General features: G+C 37.2%; 1 protein-coding gene across 2 annotated transcripts in view; it reads left to right on the top strand.

Annotated features, from left to right (window-relative positions):
* The first annotated feature begins 1,112 nt into the window (after positions 1 to 1,112).
* ADSS2 (adenylosuccinate synthase 2) overlaps positions 1,113 to 25,697 on the top strand; it is a 40,255-nt gene continuing 15,670 nt past the window's right edge. The window contains exons 1-4 of one of the 2 annotated variants that reach the window (XM_065872544.1): positions 1,113 to 1,390; positions 14,373 to 14,475; positions 15,267 to 15,335; positions 17,431 to 17,481. In XM_065872544.1, coding sequence (XP_065728616.1) covers positions 1,208 to 1,390; positions 14,373 to 14,475; positions 15,267 to 15,335; positions 17,431 to 17,481 — 406 coding nt within the window. In that variant the 5' untranslated portion in view covers positions 1,113 to 1,207. The remainder of the gene's footprint in view (positions 1,391 to 14,372; positions 14,476 to 15,266; positions 15,336 to 17,430; positions 17,482 to 25,697) is intronic. The other variant, XM_065872549.1, reaches the window with a different exon arrangement.

Raw genomic sequence — 25,697 nt, 5'->3', positions numbered from 1 at the left:
AGGAATCTGCCTTCTTTTTTTTTAAAAGCAGGAGATAAAATTCCTATGTGAAAAATGTCTTCCCTTATCCCAGAAGAAGAGTAATACTCTTATCTTCCTTGTTCCTCTGGTTATGCAATCTGCTAGGAGTGGTACCTGCACGACAGCTACCCCATTGGGGCTTCCTGACTCCACTTAAAATGAGCTTAATTTATTTTCACAGTATACTTGGGAATCTAGCGACAACTGAAACACTAAACACTACAGAAAGGACCTGGGCTCTGGACTCAGACCATCTAGGTACCAATTCATCCCTCACTGGAGGAAGTTTACTAACTTTCAAACCCTGTAAAATAAGGATAAGATAGTATTACCTACCTCATATGGTTGTGGGAATTAAAAGTGCATTATAGTATTCGGCATATATTGTATGACATGGGCAATTCATTCCTTCTCTCTGAACTTCTGTTACTAATATGTAAAATGAGAAGGTATAGGACTCTACGTGTTCTCTACATTTTCAGGCCTAATGTCCTCTACATTACTGCTTTACTTTCGAGTTTGCCTGTTCCCATCTCTGTTCTTACTTCCAGAGCTTTACTTTCCAAATTATAAATCTATAGTACGTTTCAATTTCATCCCATTTGTATTTTGAAATTGCACCCTTTGTATTTTGTACACACTATCTCATCCCTTAATAAAAACAAATTACAAATTATTTAAATATGAACATTTTCAGAGACTGAAACGTGCAGATGGCAGACACCAAATCACTGGTATACGTCGCTTCCGCCAGAGCGCTGCCGGGAGTTGTAGTCTGACGCACAGGCACACACCTCCCCGCCTCTCCAGTTTGAAAAGCGGGAGGAAGGGCGGGTGGGCGGGGCGTTGAGGCTGAAGCGCGCTCGAAGCCCCGCCCCCGCCCCTTTCCGCTCGCCCGGTTCGCCCTAGAGGGGCGCGCCCGGCCGTGGAAGGGGCGTGGTCTTTTCCTGAGGGGCGGTGCTGCCGAGGCCGGCGTCCTCCGGGAGGTCCTGATTCCCCCCGCGCCGAGGGCGGCGGGAGCGCGGGGCGGGCCTGGCGGGAGGGTGGCGACCCGGCAGGCGGGGCGGGGGCGGGCTGGCTCTGGCTCCTTCTTCCTCCGCATGTGGCTGGCGGCCGCGGAGCAGTTCAGTTCGCGCACTCCCGCCCGCCCGCGTCCCCTTCGGGCTCTCCTCGCGTCTCTGGAGCCATGGCGTTCGCAGAGACCAACCCGGCGGCATCCTCCTTGCCCAACGGCGACTGCGGCCGCCCCAGGGCGCGGCCCGGAGGGAACCGGGTGACGGTGGTGCTCGGCGCGCAGTGGGGCGACGAAGGCAAGGGGAAGGTGGTGGATCTGCTGGCACAGGACGCAGACATCGTGTGCCGCTGCCAGGTGAGGCGGCCGGGCTCTGATGGGAAGCCGGCCCCTGAGCTCGGGCCCAGAACTCGCATCCACCGTCCAAAATAAGGTGTCACCTTGAGGTTCTTTCCTCTTATTATGAGCTGCGGCGACGTGGAGAAATGGCGGGAGGTCGGAGACCCCTGCCCTGGGGCCTTGGGCTGAGGGCTCGGGGTGGCTCAGGAGGAAGATGCGGCTTGACGGGGAGCCTTTGAGATGCGCGATGCCTGGGGAGTTGCAGTTCTCGGTCTGGGGACAAGTGCTCAAACCCAGGACTGAGGCCGGGGTGGAGGTGGGTTACTGTTCGAATTTGAGGAGCTACCTCCCGAGGCCTGCTGGCGACTCCGGGCGGAGACCCTACGGGGCCGCAAAACCTTCCCCATCATCACCCATCCGCTCAGGGAGACCAAGTGGGCCGAAACGCCCTGAAATCCAGACTCACCACTCCCCCACCTGCAGGCCCTGAGCTTGCAGAGCTTTGCCACCTCCGGGCCACTTTGTTGACATGAGAACCCACCTCCGGGGCTTAGGGCTGTTTGATGACTGTTTAGTGTCCCCGGTTTTTTTTACTAGGTACCCGGTATACTAAGGGGAGATTAATTTTACATGTTGGTCCCAGATGTGGGAATCCCACCCAGCTCTTTTACGATTGAGGCAAGTGAAATACACGAGTGTCAAATCTAGTATTTAGAAATATTTACAGTGTTACGCTCACATCTAGAGTGAACTTTCGGGAAATGGAATGGTAAGGTACTTCCTACCGGGAGACACGTGGTTTTCACTGTAAGCTTTCTTCCTATTTGTCGTTTGCTTTGAAGCAGCCTAGAGGCTAGGCCTTTGTAAAGGCTCTTAGATAACTGTTACCAATTTTAAAATTCGAAATAGTTGAGCAATAACTACTTTCAAAACGAATGGTAGTGTAATAGCTGAAGTTAACCACTGTCTGTTTAGGTTGCAAGAATGCTTCTTCTTCGTGAACTTACCTGGCAGAATATAATGATGCTGTGTACATTCTAACAAGTTCATAGGCCCGCTTGATTGGAAGTTTTCTACCTAAAATTGAGTACCATTTGAGCATGCAGAAAAGGTAATCGTAGGCACATCAAAAGTTAAATAAAAATCTTGTTTTTTGCGTGCAAAAATCCATCCTGCCCATTCCTTGGTTAAGACAGTTGTTGCACCAGTTGCCTCTTAGTATTACTACTAGCACCACCCCCAGCACCTCCCTTCCAGCCTTCTATTCCTCCACCCCTCTGGCAACACGCATACCTTACTTAATAACACCCCTAAAGGGGTTGCCTCACACTGCCTTAGGAGCTGCTCCAGAAGGCTGGCCTTCACCTTCCTTTTGTCTTAAAATCAGATCTGGCTGTGCTGTGGGGAAAGAAGTATGAAAATATACCTAACTCTTTCTGGGTAGGAGCGGAGAGAGGCTGAGACCTGTTTATTTACTTCACTGTCATTTCTGACATCTTCCTTACACAGAAATAGTAGTGCTCGGGTTCAGCTACATTATGGCTTGTAGGAAGGTTTTGGGAATGTGACCATTTTGCCTTTATTCTGAAAGATCCTCAGTTTTAACATCCCTTTGAAACGTAGTAGAATTAGTTTGTTGATTGGAGAAGGTGCTACTGTGTTACTGTAAAAAGTAGTCTTGAAGGAGGTCATGGACCAATCTGATCTGATGCCCTTGGAAAGTCTAGAGAGAAGTGACTGAGAAGGAGCCAAGTTTGGCTTTAAAATGTTAGCTGAGGGCTTCCCTGGTGGCGCAGTGGTCGAGAGTCCGTCTGCCGATGCAGGGGACACGGGTTCGTGCCCCAGTCTGGGAAGATCCCACATGCCGCGGAGCGGCTGGGCCCGTGAGCCATGGCCGCTGAGCCTGCGTGTCCGGAGCCTGTGCTCCGCAACGGGAGAGACCGCAACAGTGAGAGGCCCGCGCACCGCAAAACAAACAAACAAAATGTTAGCTGAAGTTAGAGAAGAAACATATGAGCAGACTCGCACCGCAAAACAAACAAACAAACAAAATGTTAGCTGAAGTTAGAGAAGAAACATGAGCAGACTTGTTAGGCAGACTTTACTCACCGGGAAAGTTTTGACTTACTACCTTACTTACATAATTTAAAAAGTGTTGTATTCTTCTAGTGCCTTTTAAGAGCTCATCATTAGAAGGATTCTTATGTCTTGTTAGTGCAGGCAGATAAGTAATGAATAGACTTAAGAATATCCCTTGTGATTCACCTTGGTAACTTTATATCATCTGGTCAGTCCTAGTAAGCTGACATCTGCGTAGTGAAGTTCTCCTGACTTATAAAATTGATGGTTATGGAATGTTGAAATTCTTAATAAGTATGTATAGAGAGCTGGGAAAAGTCAACTTTAGGAAAGACATTTTGAGCTTGAATTGCCATGTTTGATGATTCAAATTTTGTGTATTATTGAAAATAATATGCAGTTTGTTAGAGTTTAAGCAGTATATTTTTGTCATATTCATGCCATAATCTCAGGTTTTATACAGTCTTTCTCCAGAAGTGGTATTATACACATAATGTATCTCTAATGGAATCATAAAATAGGGAATTGTTTCCAGTAAAAATACAGTTTTTTTAAAAAGAAAAGCTGACACTGCATTTAACTATATATTTTAATATATAAAATGCCTGTTTGGAAAGAATATATGCAAAGCTAGTGGCATTTTCATCATAATAGCACTTAAGACCTGTATTTTAGATTCAAGATTTATAGGAAGTTACTTATAACTTGTTAGATACACTAGATCCTTAAATAAGTGTGTAGGACTTGCATGAAAGGATGACTTAATTTTAAATCGATAGGTCTTTTAAGAAAAAGAGAAGAAGAATTAAGTATAGGACCAATTCCTGGCACAGTTCATTCATCCAACAATCACATAATGAATATCTACAGGGGACCACTTAGCCCCAGAGTTAAAAGCTGAAAAAGGCAGGGCTTGTGCCCACAGGGAGCTTATAGTCTAGTGGACAACTGTTTCTTAAACAAGTATTTCCCAGGGTGGGGATAGAGAAGGGGACTAGTACAGGTTTTTCGAAGGGTTAAAGTATGGGAATAGGAAGGCTCCTTCCTGGCAACACAAAAATAGTTTTATTAGGAGAAAATTACTGTTTTTTTTTCTCCCCAGATACTCTCAAAATAAACTATTATTCTTTATTTTCTTTATTTTGTTGAGTAGAAACTACAGAGATTTTAACTATTGTACTTTATACCAGACCTTAAGCATGGGCTTATTTATTGTTCTGGAGAAAGTAAAGCTTGGTAGTCTCAGCTGCAACTACAGGCATGAAGTTGCCTGTAATCAGGAATAGGTAGAAGAGTATTTCTTTGTGTTTTTTCCCCAGGGCTTTAAAGTTAATATAAAGAGGAAATATTAACTAAAATTAATTACAAAGGGAAAGTATATCCTGTCACTTGCTATATAAAGTTGGCCATAAAAGTAAACACAATGGAAAAAAAATGTTAATTTATAGCTAGATGCTGGTATTTGCTGAAGGCTCTGAAACCAGCTATTAGCAAGTGATAGAGAAATGTAAAAGACATACCAGCCACAACTGGGGCGTTCTCCTTGAAATAATCAGAAAGGTTGAAAGATAATTTAAAAGAGAATAATTTCAGTGTTTTTTAATGCCTTGACCTTATACAGCTAAAATTATCTTCTAAACCACTTCCCATAATTTTGAAGATGGTGGAGAATTAGCATTTAAGGTAAGCCATTCTTCCAGTGTTATAACAATTGCTATTTCTGTGTCTCCTATCAGGATTGTTTTTTATGTGTAGTATTTCCCAAGTGCCTACATAAGTGTATACCAGTGTGTGGTGTACTTGGTTAACTCCTGCTTTCTCGGATTACTGTGTTTTCCCTACTAGAATGTACGTTTTCTCAAAAAGAGGACTTGTTCCTTTTTTGCTTTCTTCCATAGCATCTAGTACTGTGTGAGGCAGAGAGGAAGTAAATACTCAACAAATATTTATTGGGTGACCTGGATCACCCTTAGAAATTTCTGTGAATTCAGTAGTTTAGCCCTTTCCTGTATTATCTTAACATACCCCTAGACAATTTAATTGACTATTGGCATGAGTTTAACGTGGAATCCCCAACTTTCCTTGGATTAACATTTGTTAAGTAGTATTTTTCACGTACCGTTATGTTCAAAGGCTTTACTAGTTTATTTTAGACTTATTTCTTGTATCTATGAGAAAATAGATAACTGATAATTGTATCATTTTTTTGTGTATTTCCTCAGCAAATTTCAGTTGAATGCCCTGTGATTCTAGTAAATAGTTTTTCCTTGTTGAGGGCAGTAGATCTCCAAGTTTGGTCAATGAGGATGTCTCAAGTTGTTCACTATTTAAACTTATTGTATTAGTGTATATACTATACCATTATCTCTATTTTTGAGGCATATATTTTTTAAATTATATGAGGTCATCTCAGTATCAGATCGATATTATTATGTTTCTTTAATTTGGGTGAGAACGGGTGGGTTAGTTCGTTAGTTTTAAGTATCTCTAGGAAAAACTTTTGCCTAGAACAAATCTAGAGTGAACTGGTAAATTGATAATATAGTTAATAGCTTACTTACTGTAACTGAATACAAATCTACTTACAGTATCTTTTGGGGACTAGGTCAGATTTTGACACCAAAGATTAATGTGGTTGAGCTGCATACCAATAAGTGAAGACTGGTGATATTAGAATACTTTTATCTAACGTCAAAGGGATATTGAGGTATTCAGTATTGTCTGGGGAAAGCAATTGAAAAGAACAGTAAGTATGTATAGCACAGGGAACTATACTCAATATTTTGTAATAACCTATAAGGGGAAAAGAATCTGAAAAAAATATATATGTATGGGACTTCCCCGGTGTCACAGTGGTTAATAATCCACCTGCCAATGCAGGGGACATGGGTTCGATCCCTGGTCTGGGAAGATCCTACATGCCACGGAGCAACTAAGTCTGTGTGCCACAACTACTGAGCCTGCTCTCTGGAGCCCACGAGCCACAACTACTGAAGCCCGTTCGCCTAGAGAATGTGCTCTGCAACAAGAGAAGCCACCTCAATGAGAAGACCGTGTACCGCCCCGAAGAGTAGCCCCCGCTTGCCGCAACTAGACAGAGCCCATGTGCAGCAATGAAGACCCAACGCAGCCAAAAATAAATAAGTAAATATTTATTTAAAAAAAATATATGTATGTATAACTGAATCACTTTGCTGTACACCTGAAACTAACACAACACTGTAAATCAACTATACTTCAGTCAAGAAAGAAAGAAAGAACAAAAAGAAAGAAAGAGAAAGAAAGAAAGAAAGAAAGAAAAGAAAAGAAAATAACAGTAAATAGAGGACAGTTCCCATGGCTACTCTGGCTCCAAGACGGAATGGTTCTTTACATTGGACCAACTTTTAATTATATTTAATTCAATATAATAAAATTCCTCTTTAAAGAATAAGAGGTCCCATGAAATTTTTAAAAATGGGATTTTTGTGTCAAGCTTTTAAACACCCTTTTAAAGGAAGAATTTTATTCATGAGAGAAAACTTTTTTGACTTGAAATCTGCAGTTCAATTTCAATGTGTTTTAAGAAAATACCTCCATAAATGTAATGATTAAGTGAATTTTTATCAAGCATTTAGAGAGCTGCACAACATTATTGGTTTATGCATTTTTTGCTTGCATGTCTGATCTTCCTGACTATGACCCTGGTCATCTCTGACCGTTGTTTAGTAAGTGTGTATATTAGAGTTTGGTACCTAGAGTCTAGAGCTTCTTAATTAGGAACCTGAGATCCTCCAAGGCAATGCCTCGTTCCATTTTCATTGTGAGAAGTTGTTTTATAATGGTAATTTAAGGTACAAAATACAGGGTACTTGAGATTTTTGTCATTTGTGCGACATTTTTCTGTGTATGAAACTGGAAGGTAACCATAATACTGTAAGGTAAAGCAGATACCGTAAGCCTTTAAGAGATAACTGAGCAGTATACTTGGATGTCTTTGCTAAAAAGAAATTCAGATACCCTGTATATGTTTTCCTATCTAGTGTGTCTGGTTACTGTTGAATAGTTTAATTTGATCAACTTACTGCTAGTAACTTAAACCTGCTCTACTTTGAAATCATAAGCTAATTGCAATTATATGAATGTTTTTATAAAAGAACAGTCATCCTTGTTTATAATTGCTTTATTGCTGTAGATTGATATGTTTTAGTTTTGGCAAATAGTGAAGTGTTTCATCAGGAAAGGGACACAGGCCTTTCAGTGTTTACCAAGAAAAACAGCACAGGTAATAAGCACCAACTCAAAAGATTGTTAGGTTTCTAAGAAGCTTGAAGACTAGGTAGGAAGTGGGAACACTTTCTTGATTGCTGGAATAGTTCAAAGTCATGGGGTCTGAGGCATTGCTGTGCTCTGCTGTAATCCATAGTGTTTACTCTGACTTCTTGATTGATGTTCATTTTGAGCTCTGTGATTACTGTACAGTGTTCATGTATTCAGAGCAAAAAGAAGACAAAGAGAAGACACATACTATTTTAGAGGCCTAAGTGGCCTGAGAAATGCCTCTTGGCTATGCGCATGAAATTGTTAGCCCACAACACTATTGCTAAAAAGAGACATCATTGTTTCAGGTTGTAACACTGCCTTCATCTCCTCTCCCAGCAGAAACTCACTTAGTTGCGGGAGTGATTTGGGGAAGAGGAAGACCTAGGAGCAAACTAAGAAGTTAAGACTCAGGAGTTACTTTTGCAGACTAATGTCATTTTGTTCCAGTTTAAATTTCTTCTTTTCTTTTCTTTTCTTTTTCTTTCTTTAAAAAAATCTCTCCTGGACCTTCTTAATTAGAAACTTACACATATCAACATTTCCTGATCCAAACTTTTATTCTAGAGTTGGGCTTGACAGCCTCTGGTTCTGAGGAGTGGTGGAAAGAAACTTTAAAACACTTGTCTTCTGACTTTCTTAAGTTTAAAATTAAATTGGGGGGAAAAAAGTACACATGAAAACAATATAAAAGAATTAAATACTATTATTTTGAAATATACTGTCTAAAACCCCAAGAAACAAACCAACCAGTGGAGCCCAAAAGTGGCTTCGTATTGTGTGGCAAGTCTCTGAGGAAAAACATAAGTCTGAAATGCCTTATGTGATATTTAAGAGAACAGTTACAAAATAACTAAATATTAAATAATATTATATCATCCCTGTATCCTGCAGTACCACCATGTTTTAGAGGTTTGTTCTTGACAGTATAAATACTAAAATTTAGAAGTTAATCATTTTTTAATTGAAGTATAGTTGATTTACAGTTAGTTTCAGGTGTACATAAGTTAATCATTTTATATTCAGTTATTACTAGCACAAGATGTGAACTTAGAGAGCCAGCTGTATACATACCATGTTGCAATGAGTTTGTTTTGTGAATCATTTGGATTCTTTGTCTGCAAGCAATGGAAAGAGATTGTCTTAAGCAAAATGCCAGTATGTTTAAAGGAAGACCAAGATGGCTAAACCTTAGAGTGGCCTGAGACAAAGGCAGACAGCTTCTGGGATCTCAGCAGCCAGAACTGGCAGCCTTTCCCTTTAGGATGCTCCCTTAGGTGATAGCCATCTCTAACTCTGAAAATCAAATTCCCAAGAGAGAGGAGCTTGATTGGCTCAAGCTTGGATTGGGTTTCTCTGTCTGGATCAATTACTGTGGCCAGAGGGGATGATTACTATGATTTACAAAGTAAGGGGTGAGGGGGTAGGGAGGCAGAGGGTCTGAACATACAAAAGGTATAGCTGACCTACAGTTAATTTCATATGGGAAAATTAAGAAATGAGGAAACATTAATTCAGGGTGATTCTCATTTGTAAACTGTTTTCTAATATCACTGTAGACCTCTAGTGCTTTTCTAGAGGGAAGAATGTTTGGTGTTAAATAGGTTATTATTATTTTAACTATAATTAAAATAATGAGAGTTAGCTGTATTGGTTTTTAAAAACTAAGAGTATATACAAGAAACTTTGCTCTTCATCTTTGAGAATACAGAATTTTAGTTCTGCTCCCCCCGCCCCCATCATAATGTTCTAATTTATTTCAATGAGATACAATTTTTTCCTGGTCATTAGGAAGCTTATTTAATATTTACATTCAATATTAATGTAAGAATAATGGTCAAAGAAAATAGGTAAAATAAACACCAGATTAGGGGATGTTTTTGTGATTGTGGTGAGTGCTGATTGGATGACTGGATTTCTTTTTTTTGATATATTCTTTACTTTAATACTATTAATTTGCATTTATTCTTTTTTGGGAGGCTATAGAATGGCTTTATTGTCTCAGACTTGTAGAGTTTTGTTTCCTAAAATTAATCAGTCCATATCAAAGAAGTACTAACAATGTCATAGAACTTTATTGGTCACTGCAGGGGAAGCAAAGAAGTAGTGAGCCCTTGTACTTAAAGATCATCTCACACCTATCCCCACTGAATTTTACATTTGTTCTTGTTATTTAATATAAGAAAAAATATCATATAAGGCATTATAAACTTAGGTTTTTCCTCAGAGACTTGCCACACACTGTGCAGCCACTTTTGGGCTCCACTGGTTGGTTTGTTTCTTGGGGTTTTAGATGGGATATTTTAAAATTAAAAATGTTCAAAAATTAAGACATCTGAGATTCATTGAGAAATATTTTCTCTATTGATAATAATTGATCTGGAAAACAATATTAATTACTATTCCACAGCCCCTTGTTTGTATAACAATTAATTGAACATATTTGTTTTTTTAGTTAGGTAGTATAAAATATACAGCTATGATAATTAGAGATATTTGTTGAATGCTGCATGAATGACTGGGATCATAAGTGTTATGGGAATTTAGCAAAGCAGCAAGAGGTAGTTACATATAACTATTAGTATGTGATTAATATTGTATCTGGGAGGATAGTTTACCAAATTTGCTTTGGGGAGTCAGTTGAAAGTATCAGTAGAAATAAGGATATATTTAGCTCCCATCATTTATCTGGCCTTCCCAGTGCTACTTAGGAGAATTGTTAAGCATAATTAAACAGGTATGTCCTTGCTACTTATCTTAGTACATACTACATAGAGTTGCCCATGTGAGAAGCATTCCATCACAAATATGGGAGCCTGCAGTTCAGAGTACAGTTGGCCCTCCATATCCCTGGGGTCTGCATCCAAGGATTCAACCAACCACCAATCGAAAATATTTGAAAAAAAATTCCAGAAAGTTCCAAAACGCAAAACTTGAATTTGCCATGCTGGCGACTATTTACATAGCATTTACGTCATATTAGGTATTATAAGTAATCTAGAGATGATTTAAAGTATACTTGAGGATGCACGTAGCTTGTATGCAAATACCACACTACTCTATACAAGGGATTTAAACATTTGTGGATTTTGGTATCTGTGGGAGTCCTGGAACCAATCTCCTGTGGATATGGAGGGAGGACTGTATCTGCCCTTGTAACTTCGTAGAGGGTATTGGTGGTTGGGTGAGGCTGGCAGTGGTGGTCCTATTGAAACTTCTTTGTTTTGCTATCTGCTAATAACATGTGACCTTTCCATGGACCTCTGTTTCAGGACAATTTCCTGAGCTCCCAAGAAGAATTTTGTGTATTCCACACAATTTATAAGTATTTTAGGTTAGCGTCCAAGTAGGCACTTCAAATCTGAAGCTTCGTCAGGGGCTTTTGGTGAAATGACCCTATACTCAAACTTAGTTTATATATGTAGATTTAATTTGTCAAGAAATTCCTTGTGAGTAGCTCCTTCTCAGTTTACCTCAGGACTGTTTTCTGCACAGTGAGTGTTTCAAGATTAGAAGCTATTATACCCCAACTCCCTCTTAGGGTACTAGTGACTGAATATACTAATAAGCACTTACATTTTCTCCCCTAACTCCTTAATAGGAAAATTTTAGGGTTATTCTTGGGTTTATTTAACCATATTTTCCTACTCAGTCAAACAATTTAAATGGGATTTAAACCATATAGTAATCCTTAATAAGGCATTGGTTATTGAAAAATCTTGGTTAGTGTTTGAGTGAGCAAGCTGTTCACTAAAGTGTGATTTCAAGCCTTCTGCAGCTGAACTTTTCCAGCCTGAACCACCACCTGTATGTAAACTTGGAAGGACTCAAAGAATTAAAGCAATTTATCACCCTCAAGTCATTTATCGCCAATCACAACCAGCTGCCTCAAACAAACAAACATATCAGCCACTATCTTTCCATCATTACTTCCTGTCTTGGTAAGATATTATCTGAGAGTAGTAGACTTTGTTACACACAAGAACAACCGAGTTAATAATTATTTCACCAAATGACTAGTATATCTGTAAAAATAACTTTGTGTAAAGGAGACTTACTTTAAAGGTCTACATCAAAATTACAGAGTAGATTGTTTTTTATATTAAGCAAATGATGGATTAAAAAGAAAACTGGTTCTGCTTAAATAATAATGCTTTATTGGTTGTTTGTCTCAAAGTCACCAATACTATTAACAATTTAATACAAATTCATTAAATTTAGTGTTTTATAACAATTTAGAGTAAATAGTTATAATAACAAATTAACACTTTCCTAGGATTTGAGGAAATTTTAATGAGCTTCATACTCTGAAAAGATTTTTCCTGAAAAGTTGGGGGACGTTTCCTAAATCATAAAAAGTTGTGATAAAAAGGCAAATATTGGTATGAGGGGTAGAGTAAAAGGAAAACCGTAAAAACCAAGTAAGAATTGTCCTGTGAGTTATTTAAAAAAGACTAAGTTAAGATCAATATAGTCTATGTTTTAAGATTCTGTCAGGATTGGTGATAAACCTGCCAAGTGTGAAATAATAGTAAAGTGTGTACCAGGAAGTGTATTGCAACATTGTTAATAATGACAAAAGGTTGGAAACAATCTGAATGTCTTTCTTTGGGACCAGTTTAATAAATTATGTGTCCATATGAAAAGGAATGTAGTGCAGCTGTTCAAAGGATGAGATGTTCTGTTTACAAGGTTATGGAAGGAGCGCCAAGATTTGTTAAGTAAAAAAGCAAGCTGCCCAGGTGTGTATCTTTCCTACCATTTGTATAGGTGGAATAAAACAATGTATAAATGTGTTTGTATATGCAAAATTACTTAGGGAAGGACACAAAAAGCTGGTGGTAACAGCAGCCTTGTAGCAGGGAAGGGGAGGGTGGAGTATGGGAAGGGCTTCACTTTTTATTGTGCATCCTTCTGTGCCTTTTGTATCATATGCAGATGTTGCCTACAAAAAATAAATAGGAAAAAATATTCACCTGTTGCCTTGATGGTATCAAGTGAAGGAGGTATTGCTTAACACTACCACTTCTGTCCTTCCTGTGTCTTGTCATCTACCTGTTATCTTGTGGACTATAGGCCACCACCACCAAGTCTTTTTTTTTTTTTTTTTTTTTAATTTACACGACATACACTAGTCTTTAAGCAAGGAATTCTTTGCTCTGTACAGTGCAAAACACAGTGTAAATAAGTATTTGCTTTTTTGAAGATTTTTTTGCAGGACCTATTTTTCTGGCATTTTTGTGAATTCATGATGATGATGGTAAAAGTAAGTAAAATACGTTTGTCAAATAGCCTTGTGATCAAGTTAAACTAGTCATCCTCAGGAGATATCGTTTTGATTTTTTTTTTAAATGTCCCACAAAGATGTTGTTAAACCTTTTATTTGTTCAAATATATTCCTAGTTGTTTATTTTAAAACTTTTGTTAGGATTGTCTAGAAGTTTAAACATAATCAAATTGATTTGTGTCTTTTCCCCATGCTTTTTAAGCTTAGAAATATTATCTGGTCACTTAATATTCAGTCTCCTTTGTACCTAATTTTTATAATTCAACTTCACATTTTGTTTCATAGAGTGGAAGTTTCACCATGGGTTTATGCTATGATTCTCAGCTTTAGAGGTTCCTTGACCCAGTGTATTACTTTAGCAGATTCAAGGAATCGGTCACTAACCAAACTCATGAGACTGATTTTAAAATTTAAAAATTATTCTCCAGGATAACCAATATTTGAGGGATTTACTTGGGAGATATCCTCGTTGATAAGTCCATGTAAGAATAATAATTTTAGGTGACAAAGTTGCTTGACACACTCTTAGGACAATGAGAATTATATGAATATTTATATCAAGTTAGGGTAATTGGATAGATTTTTCTATTTTAAGGATTTTTTAAAGATAAATATCATGGAAAATTAATTAGATTGCTACATGTTCCACATAGTGCCGGAAACAGAATAACAAACTAATTGTTCCCTGTACTTTGTTCGCTTTTTTCTCTCTTTTAAAAAGGGATATGGGACTTCCCTGTTGGCGCAGTGGTTAAGAATCTGCCTGCCAATTCAGGGGACACAGGTTCGAGCCCTGATCTGGGAAGATCCCACATTCCACGGAGCAACTAAGCCTGTGCACCACAACTACTGAGCCTGCACTCCAGAGCCCATGAGCCACAATTACTGAGCCCACGTGCCACAACTACTGAAGCCGCGCACCTAGAGCCCATGCTCCGCGACAAGAGAAGCCACCGCAATGAGAAACTTACACATCCCAACAAGAGTAGCCCCCGCTCGCCTTAACTAGAGAAAGCCCGCATGCAGCAATGAAGAGAAGACCCAACCCAGCCAAAAAATAATAATAATAAAATAAAATATAAAGGGATACGTCTTCCTATCTTCCAGAAACCTGAACTCTCCAATTTCCAGATCCTGTTAGGAATAGCCATTCAAGTAGGGAAAGGAGAGAGGATAGACAAACTATTGTAAAGCCTGTAAAGTATAAGTATTCACGGCAAATACTTGGGTTGCCTTATTGACATTTTAGCAGGAGATCGTTAATTCACTTTGGAAGGACATATATTACTTGTCATATTTATTGTCAGGTTCATTTTTCCCAATCTTGTATTTCAGGGAGGAAATAATGCTGGCCATACAGTTGTTGTAGATTCTGTGGAGTATGATTTTCATCTTTTACCTAGTGGAATAATTAATCCTAATGTTACGGCATTCATTGGTAAGTATATAAACTGAATTTAGGGACTTTTTTTCGCCAATTGATAATAGTGTTTATTTTTCATAATCTAAACTTATTTAATCTCTAATCAAATGATTCATTTATTGCTTATTAATCTTGACAGTGGTACCTTCTGGAATATACCTAACTTTGGCTGTTTTACAACTCTTTTAGATCATTTAGCACTAATAACTTTTTTGGAATGATTACTTTGCATTTATTTCTGATCATTGGCAATCTTAATTGTATAACAAAGTGTTAGATCATCAAATCAGTTTTCCAAACACTGTGAAGCATAGTAAGAAATACAAGAGGTCTGTGTTTCATTGATTGGTTCTGAACGCTTATAAGATGCAATCTGATGTTTTCTTTTCTAGTCTTTTATTTTTAAAAATGCTCATCACAACCCAATAAATTGATTTTATGGCCACTAATAGGTTTGAGTCCCCAGTTTGAAAGACTGATCTGGTTCAGTTTGCCTAAAACTATATAACTAGTTTCTTTCAAAATAATAGTTTCACTTTGTTTCAAAGAAATTTCAAGTTATATTGAGTGTAGTTTTAGTGTTTTGTATTCTGTGTATTATGTTCTATTATGTATTTACATTATACTACCGTTTAAAACTTGGAACCATTTCTGTGGTAACTCCCTGATAAATTAGAATGTCCTCCTAATCAAAGTGCCTCACTCTTCTACTATTCTAGATAAAGGGTTATTGAAGATGTATGTCTATATTATAGATATAGATGTTTAAGTTTGGGATTTGCTTATTTGTGGTTTTTGTTTTTTAGGAAATGGTGTGGTAATTCATCTACCTGGGTTGTTTGAGGAAGCAGAAAAAAATGTTCAAAAAGGAAAAGGTATGAAAGAATGAGTCTGCTTTGTCTGGCAGCCAATTTTGTTGTTGTTGTTTTTTTTTTTAATGAAGTATTATTGGGTTCTCATTCCAGAAAAACTTAACATTTTTGTCTTCTACTTTAACATTGCAGATTATTGTAGGACAAAATTTTTAATGTCAGTTATTAAATTTTATTCATTATCATCAGTGTTCTAAACAAAAGACAAACATAACAAGGTCATTGTGTAAGTCCTGATTTTTTACACATTGGTCATCTGCAAACTCTAGGTAGCTAGAATTACTATATGCTGGTGGCAAAACTCTAGGAAATTCACGAGTTCATTTTGTCATTTGTGCTCGTTTGCATCCACTTCGACACAAGCCAAAAATTAGCTTAAGGCAGTCAGAGAGCCACTGTAGCCCATCTTGTGCACTTTTAGTCTCATTTCCTAGAGGATCTGGAACTCCCTTGGTTACTACAACCTAGGGACAAAAGAGGTTTTTTAGGTCCCTGCCTCCAAAGGAGGGAAATGCTTCTTCTATGCAATGTATCCACTTCCATCTTTAAAAAAAAGACTTGATTTCCTGCCTTTTCTAATCTCTTCTGGATTTTTGGAAGTCTGTTTACATTCAGTTAGGCTACCTTGCTAGGGTTTGAGGGGAATGTGGCAATGCAAATGATACACAATTGAGGAAAAGCATTAGTGTAGTTCTCCCTTAGCTCATATTTAAAGAATTAAATTCTATTACATCGTTAAAGTTTACTTTTCACGTTTAAAAGTAGCAATCCATCCTCAAGTGTTCCTGACAACTAAATCTGACTTCACAGAATCCTGTCTTGCTATTATCTCTGTTGTCTTCCCTGCACTTTTACCTATGTGTTGTGTCTGCATTTTTAATTGGTCACCTTGAGGTTCCCTTGCTGCTCTCTGCTGTCCTTCATCCCCTTTACAATTTTGCCCTACTCTTTTTCCTTCTGGCCTATCTAACCCAGCTGAATCTACTTTATTGAGTTTCTTTGTAATATTTTGTTATAATATTCCCTAAGCAAACCTTAGAATACGTGTTATATGTCAAAAACAGCTATAGAGCAGGAGGCTTAATAACTTCTTTAATCTATAAGGAATATTTGTAAAACAAATCTTTGGATATTATCAAAATTAACAACTAACTTTTAATATTCAAATACTAATTTTGAAAATAGGGCTCAGTGGCTTATCCTTAGAATGCATATAGCCTACTAAGTTGCTCTCTTTAAAGAAGAATATTTAGATTCATTTATTTATTCATTCAACAATCATTTTTCTTGAACATTTATTGGATGACAGACCCCATACTATGAAAATTCATGGCCCCTACTCTCAGGCATTCACACTTAAATGGGGAGACACATGTATCTTCTTATAATTCAGTGTGATAAGTGCAGTAATTGATAGTACTTTGGAGGAATTAGAACATTTTATTATTTTGTTTAATCACACTTTTTTTTTTTTGCGGTATGCGGGCCTCTCACTGTTGTGGCCTTTCCCGTTGTGGAGCACAGGCTCCGGATGCGCAGGCTCAGTGGCCATGGCTCACGGGCATAGCCGCTCCACGGCATGTGCGATCTTCCCAGACCGGGGCGCGAACCCGTGTCCCCTGCATCGGCAGGCAGACTCTCAACCACTGCACCACCAGGGAAACCCTAATCACACTTTTTATAATTGTCTTTTGGGAAAGGGTGCCATACCCCAAATTAACTCCCTTTTCTCAAAATTCTCCCCTTGCTTTGAACTTCACCCCCACTCCCTCACATCCCCCCCCCACCCCCTGCCCCAACAAAATGATATTTTCTATCATTTCTGTTTTGGATTCCTGAAAGTATTTTATGTGGCTATGGCTGGCTTGAGTTTGGAGCTTTTTAGAGCAAAACATTTAGAAGGAATTTGTGAATGACTTTGTATAATGAATGACAGGTGAGAAAATTCTTATTAAACATATTTCCTATGCAGAAGAAAAGATATTAAAATGACTACTTAGGTGAAAAAGACTTTTAAACAGTGTATTTCTAAGGAAATTAAGTCTAAAAGTTATACAAAATGTACAATTAAATGTATCTTTTTTTCCCTTCCCTCTAGGTCTGGAAGGCTGGGAAAAAAGGCTTATCATATCTGACCGAGCTCATATTGGTAAGGGGGACGTAATACATTTATTTATAACTGTCTTTTTATCAGAAACATCACATGAAAGCATTTAGTAGCCAATTTGTCTTTAATTTTACTGAACACTAAGTAGGATGAATTGTAATAATTGGGTTCAGATACATGGAATCTTACTCATTTTTTTCTTTTGTTTTTAATAAGGGCTAGGTTAAAATTCACCTATTTCTGAAGAATTAGCTAATCAGATGAATAATTTAAGCAGTATTTCATGAGACATCGCTACTTCTATTAAAAAATAAGCCACATTAAAATACAAAGAGCTTTTATTTGCACATATTAATACTCATGTAAAAGTAGGTCTCCCATCAGGCAAGTCTTTAGAGTGATTCATTGTACCTAAAATGTAATAATACTGCTTTTTAAATGATGCAGATTTTATTCAGACTAGCCTTCTCCTCCATTGGTTACAACAAACTGGATTCTAAAATTAATTTCAACCACCACCAGTATATTGGAAGTTTGTTTCCCTGTTATTATCCTATCTCTGAAGTGATAGCAGTTTTAATTACCAGTGACATGATTAAGAGGCAATAGCCAGGAAAGAGAAAGAACTATAAACCATGTAAGAACTTCTGGGATTGATTAGAACTCTTAAATTGTCTTTAAATATGTATGTCTCCTGAGGCAGTAGCTGCTGTAGTTTTAGCATTGACCTCCATTTAAGAGGCAACCCCATCAAAATTTTCTTAAGTACCTCCAAATAACAATCACAGATTTGAATACTATGCATAGGAAATCAATAAAATAACTTATTTGGAGTAAACTGTACTGGATTGACATACAGCTTTTATGTGAAAACTCACTTTTCATTTCGTAGTTTGCCATAGGCTTCTTAATCTATAAAATCTGAAAAGAACAATTCGTGATTACCACTGCAAAACACTTCTATATTAGTTCATATTATCGTATATGTTGTCCATGAGTAGATTGGTATTCCCATACTGCAGACTTTGCTAGTTGTTAGTGTGACTAGATAACATGTAAAGAATACATACTTCTGTATTTTCCATAAACAAAGTAGGCTGTGAGTCATTTGTATTTCACCTATTTAAAGTATGAAAATATTAGCTATCAATTATACTTGTGTTTAAACTGAACCTTTTCTTTGAAGAGCTCATAGTTTTTTATTTTTTAGCAAAACCGCAATTTATATTTCCAGAGTAATAGCGTAGATGCATAACTAGACAAAAAAAGAAAGTAGGAAGCTTTGCAGTCCCAAATAATAACATGTAATTTGGATGAGGACAAAAAGGTTTCATTTTGCTTTTATGAGGAAGGAGGTTATAAATCTGTCATGTTTGTTGGCCATTTTAAGCTTCTGATTAAAAAAGAGAATCATACTCAGCCTGTCACCTATATAGTTTAAAATATTTTTTGGTTATTACCTTAGTACTTTTTGGTTTTTTTTTTTTTTTTTTTTTTTTTTTTGCGTTACGCGGGCCTCAATGCTGTGGCCTCTCCCGCCGCGGAGCACAGGCTCCGGACGCGCAGGCCCAGCGGCCATGGCTCACGGCCCCAGCCGCTCCGCGGCATGTGGGATCTTCCCGGACCGGGGCACGAACCCGCGTCCCCTGCATTGGCAGGCGGACTCTCAACCACTGCGCCACCAGGGAAGCCCTACCTTAGTACTTTTAAACTTTTACATATCATCACTATAGGGCTGTAATATAGGAAGCAATACTGTATTATTTTTCTTACTGACAGTCTCTTAGGTATATAATGAAAATTATATTTTTGTGCGTTGCTTTTGTAGTGTTTTTTTGGCCTCTCCTGTTGCGGAGCACAGGCTCCGGACGCGCAGGCCCAGTGGCCGTGGCTCATGGGCCCAGCCGCTCTGCGGCATGTGGGATCTTCCTGGACCGGGGCACGAACCCGTGTCCCCTGCATCGGCAGGTGTGGACTCTCAACCACTGCGCCACCAGGGAAGCCCTCTTTTGTAGTGTTTTTTATCTGCTTACACTCACTAATCATTAACCTTATATATATTTTATTTTGTTAACATGAGTCATCTTTAACTTTCTAATTTTTATGTATGGCCTTTTGGTATTCATTGCCTCTGTCTTGTGAATAAATGATGAAAGCCGCTACTTATCTTCAGAACTTTGTAATGGTCCTCTGTCATCTGCTATGTGAAATTCAATATCAGAATACCACAATTTAGGATTGCAAAATAGGATAATACCTAGTATGTACTCTTTGAGTAACTTATAACATTAATGCACATAATCGGGTAAGTAGTTCGGCCATGTGTAGATGTAAATATATGCTGATGATATCAATCTGTTGAAAGAACATGGTGTTAAGAGAGATACCTGTGTTCCTGCCTGGATTCTCCACCTTTTTTCATTATAAATGCTTTGGGTCTGTCACTTGACAGTTTGCATTCTTGAACATAGCACAGTGGTTAAGCAAGTTACTTAATTCCTTTAGAGTACAAAAACCAAAGAAAATACTAATACAAAGGGGTCAAAGGACCAGAATAATAGGAAAGTAATGTGGTTTAAATTATAACAAATGTGAATTAATTTTTAAATTATATTATATTTATTCAATAATGGTTTTTCCTTTTCCATAAATTGATATTCTTAAAGGAAAGTATTTCTTAGAGGAGAAGTAGTTAGAGGAGAACTGAGCCCAGAGAGGATAGCTCTGACTAAAATTTAGATATTAGTAGTAATATGTATAATAATATATGTATTCTTTAAAGCATGTGTTATTAAAATGTCTATAAGAAACATGTATTTTTAGTACAGTCAATTCTGAAATGGTGAAAAGAAGTAAATAATGTTATCAAAAAATCAAATCAAACTAACTAGAAAATTGCTGAAGTAACCACTTCACAATTTTGCTTCAGGGACTCTCTTACCATAGGACTGAAAGGACAGTTCTCTAAGTGCCATGGTAATTATGGCATTAGAACTCTTATTTCAGTACTGAGCACAAAACCTAGTCTGGTATATAGATGCTTAAAAATATTAATTCGTTCCAAGGATTTTAAAAATTTCTCATAAAATCCTGAGATTGTCAGTACAAAGTATGATGGGTGATATGGAGTATAGTATAATACAATTACAGGGTTTAGAATTTTAGGGATCTGGATCCAAATGTTGTGTTTGTGTCCTCTGGCAAGTTATTTGTCTTCCAGGCATTAGTCCCCCCATCAGTAACAATGTCTCACACAAGGCTGTGCCCATGTGGGAAAGAGTTTTAGCTGTTTTATTCATAAATATGCCCAGCACCTAACTTAGGTGCCCTACACCCTTGGCCAAGATGTACTACTTTTTCATCTGGAGGCATACTGTCCTGTAGTTTTTTAGTTTTAGTGCCTTAATTTTTCTGAAAGAGTACATGTAGGGTTGGTATTATTTCCTTTTAAATGTTGGCTAGAATCTTTGAGGGGATGTTTTTAGTTATAAATTCCACTTCTTTAACAGATATGGAGAGATTCAGGTTTTTCTGTTTCTTTTTGTGTCAGTTTTGGTAATTTATGTTTTTGCAAGGACTGTATTCATTTCATCCAACTTGTCAAATTATTGGCATAAGGTTTTTAATGTTTGTATATTATCCTTTTAATTTCTGTAGAGTTTGCAGTGATGTCATTTCTTTTATTCCTGGTATTGGTAATTTGTATCTTCTCTCATTTTCTCTTGATCAGTCTAACTAGAGCTTTCTCCATTTTATTGATTTTGAGTTTTTTCCCCAAAGAATAAGCATTTGATTATGTTTATTTTCTATTTCATTGGTTTCAGCTCTTTATTAGTCCATTCTTTCTACTTTCTTTGGGTTTAATTTGCTCTCTCTTTTTTTTTTTAGCCTCTTTAGAAGCTTATTAGATTATTTATTTTAGACTTTTTTTAATATAAGCATTTAAAGTTATACATGTCTCTCTAACACTATTTTAATTGCATTTCCAAACACTGACATTTTGTATGTTTATTTCCATTCAGTTGAAAATACTTTGTAATTTTTTTGTGATTTCCATTTAATCTATGAGTTAAATATGATGTTTATGTTTCTAAATATTGGAAGATTTTCCTGATTTCTCTCTATTATTTATTTCTAATTTAATTTTGTGGTAGACAGAATATACTCTGTACAATCTTAGCCTTTTAAAATGTGTTGAGATTTGTTTTATGACCCATTATGTGGCCTGTGTTGATTAATGTTCTACATGCATTTAGAATATGTGCTCTGTTCTTGTTGAGTAGTGTTCTTTGAATGTCAATTAAATCAAATTGGAAGATAGCATTGTTCAGATCTTCTGTATCCTAAGTGATTTTCTATTACTTGCTCTGTCAGCTACTGAGAGGCATGTTAAAAACCTCCAACAATAATTGTGGATTTGTCTATTAATTTCTTTTCAACTCTGTAAGTTTTTGCTTTGTGTGCTTTGAAGCTGTTAGGTGCATGTATATTTAAAATTATGTTTTTGATGAATTAGCTCTTTCATCATTATGAAATGTCCTCTTTATTTATGGTGATATTTCTTATTCTGAAGTCTACTTTGATATTAATACAGCCACTAGAGCTTTCTTAAGATTAGTGTATCTTTTTCCATCCTCTAATAATCTTTAATCTATTTATATCTTTATATTTATGGCTTATTTATTGTCGACAAGATGTATTTGGGCCTTGCTTTTTATTCATTGTGACAATGTGCCTTTTAATTGGAATGTTTTGACCATTTACTTCTAGTACAGCTAATTAGCAGTATGGTTGAATTTATATCTGCCCATTGTTTTCTATTTGTTTTTTTTCTTCTTTCCTGATTTCTTTGGGATTTGATATTTTAAATATTATCTCCACTATTAGCCTATGAGCTATACCTCTTGTTTTATGAATTTTGGAAGTTGCTCTAGGGTTTATAGTCTGCATCTTTAAATTTCTCATGATCTACCTTAAAATAATGTAACATTTAACCTAAGGTCCTTACAACAAAATGCTTGCATTTCCTTGTAAAGTCCTTTGTGTTATTATTGTCATACATTTCATGTCTACCCTTTTATAAACTCCACAATACATTGCTAATATTTTTGCTTTAAACAATCAATTTTCCTTTAAAGAAATTTAAAAATGACTAAGTTGTTGGCCAGTTCTTTACATTAGCATACTTAAGCAAGTATGCAAAGAACTATCTATTGCATCATAATTGTGCCCCTTCCCATTGAATCTCATAACAAAATTTTAATATAAGAGATGTTTATTGAGGAAGAGACCTGAGAAATGACTGAGAGTTTAAAATTTTTTTAAGCATTTGAAATCCAAAGTTTGCTGGGTGTCTGTCCTTTGATTCAACAGCTATCGGAAGCTTACTCTATATCAGGTGTGGTGTTGGGCACTGAGGATTCAGCAGTAGAAAAGATAAAAGTCCCTTAATGGAGCTATAGTAGGGAGCACAGGTATGTAATGTACCATGGTATATAGTGATACGTTCTGAGGAGAAAAAGTAAATCGGAGAAAGGAGACCGGTAGTGTCAGGCGTTTGGAGGAGGTGGGTGGGGAACTATAATTTTAGATAAAGTGGCCAGGGAGGTTTCACTGAGAAGATGACATTTGAGTAAAAACCTGAAGGAGATGCAAGATGAATAAGCTCTAGAGATATGCTGTACAATCTTGAGGTTATAGATTACAATACTGTATTGTGACTTAAAGTGGTCATATTAAAAGAAAAAAAAAAACTTAAAAAAGACCTGAGAAGGTGTGAGAAGCAAGCAAAGTGGATATTACATGTCCTGAGGCTCACACTGGACACTTTAATACAGTATAAAAATAGTGTTAATAAAACTTAACTCTGATAATTAAAAAACAATAAGGTGGTGTTAATAAAACTTAATTACTGAAGGTACACAATTATCTTTAATTAAAAAAATTAGACTGAATCCCCAAGGTGGCATTTTGTGTTTTCAGTATCTAGGCTGTAGAGAATGGAAGAGATATTCGAGCAACTTTAGACAAAGACTGTTCTTTCAAAAACAGTAGTTGTGGTCTTAAGGCTCCACGCCATGATGAAGCTTCATGAAAGTGATGATTCTGATTGTACTCTTAGCTTCCTGGAACCTAGAAAAACCTAAGAAAACATTAGCTCTACGGCAAGGTACTTGGCTCACCTGCTCTCCAACAACTATTTGTGATTTGCCAGTTGCCTCTGTAACTTCTTTGAACATAAAAAATAAAACATGCTGAAATGCAAATGCTTTTTTATTCAAAAGAAATGGCGTACTCCAAGGTCTCAATCTTGTCCTAACTGATTTGCAAAGTCTGAGTTTAGTGAAACAGCTCTTAAGAACTCTTCTGGCCTCTCAAACGTAGATGAGAAAGGCTAGGCTGGGTACCAAAATAGGAACATCGTGATGAACTAATCGTTATAGTATATAATAGCGATCTACTGGCCAAGGTTTAGAATCCATGTCATAGAAAAAAGTAAACATTTTAACATACCACGTAATATAGAAGGTGTGGCACAAATGGTATACACATATTTTACTCCTTTAATCAGCATGTACCTTATTATACAGAGCCTTCTAGTACCTGAAAAGGGTACTCTGTTAACCAAGGAGGTGAAAGACCTGTACACTGAAAACTATAAGACAGTGATGAAAGATACTGAAGAAAAAACCAATAAATGGAAAGATATTCCATGCTTATGGATTGGAAGAATTAATGTTAAAATGTTCGTACCACCCAAAGCACTGTACAGATGCAGTGCATTTGGGATTCAGTGTGTTCAGTTACATTGGAATTCAGTGCAATTCCAATGGCATTTTCCACAGAAATAGAACAAACAGTTGTGAAGTTTTTGTGGAACCACAAAAGACCCAAAATAGCCAAAGCAATCTTGAGAAAGAATAAAGCTGCAGGCATTATGCTTCCTGATTTCAAATTATATTACAAAGCTATAGTCATTTAAAAAACAGTATGGCTTTGGCATAAAAACAGACACACAGATCAATGGAATGGAATAAGGGGCTCCAAAATAAACCCATACATATGTATTCAATTAATTTACAACAAAGGAGCCAAGAATATACAGTGGGGAAGGGACAGTCTTCAATAAATGGTGTTGGGAGAATTAGAGTGCTACATGCAAAAGAATGAAACTGGACCACTATCTTAGGCTATACACGAAAACTAACTCAAAATGAGATTAAAGACTTGAATCTAAGACCTGAAACCATAAAACTAGAAGAAAACATAGATGGTAAACTCCATAACACTGGTCTTCGTAATGATTTTTTTTATTTAACACTGAAAGCAAAGGCAAAAAAAGCAAAAATAATCAAATGGGATTACATCAAACTAAAAAACTTTTGTACAGCAAGGGAAACCATCAACAATATGAAAAGGCAAGCTACAGAATGGAGAAATAGTTGCAAATCATATATCTGATAAGGGGTTAATATCTAAAATATATAAAGAACTCATACAACACAAGAGAAAAAGAAAACAATTTAAAAAAGGACAGGAACTGAACATACATTTTTCCACAGAAGACATTAAAGATCACCAACAGGTACATGAAGAGGTGCTCAACATCACTAATCATTAGGAAAGTACAAATCAAAATCACAATGAGGTAATCACACTTGGCAGAATGTCATCAAAAAGACAAGAGATATGGGCTTCCCTGGTGGCGCAGTGGTTGAGAGTCCGCCTGCCGATGCAGGGAACATGGGTTCGTGCCCCGGTCCGGGAAAATCCCACATGCCGCGGAGCGGCTAGGCCCGTGAGCCATGGCCGCTGAGCCTGCGCGTCCAAAGCCTGTGCTCCGCAACGGGAGAGGCCACAACAGTGAGAGGCCCGCGTACCGCAAAAAAAAAAAAAAAGATGAGATAACAAGTGTTGGTGAGGATGTGGAGAAAAGGAAACCCTTGTGCACTGTTGGTGGGAATGTAAATTCGTGTAGTCTCGGGGAAGACAGTACAGAGAGGGAAGGGGAGAAGAAGAGGGAGAGAGAAGAGAGACAAGGCATAGAGGCGTATTCAGACAGGAAAATCATATGCCTTGGAGCCAAGGACTTAAAAGAATGCCTATATGATGGTATGGGAGGGCAGAAAGGGGGCAGAGCATAGTGTAAGATGAAAGGGCAGACTATACAAGGAGCGCATGTAAAATAGTTTTGTCTTTTCCTTTTAAGCATAAGAAAGATACTGAGTTTTAAAGACAACAGTGGTGATATATCTGTG

This window comes from Phocoena phocoena, chromosome 1 (assembly GCF_963924675.1).
Source record: "Phocoena phocoena chromosome 1, mPhoPho1.1, whole genome shotgun sequence".
NCBI classification, from domain to species: Eukaryota; Metazoa; Chordata; class Mammalia; order Artiodactyla; family Phocoenidae; genus Phocoena; species Phocoena phocoena.
This window is presented reverse-complemented; position numbering and strand designations above follow the sequence as displayed.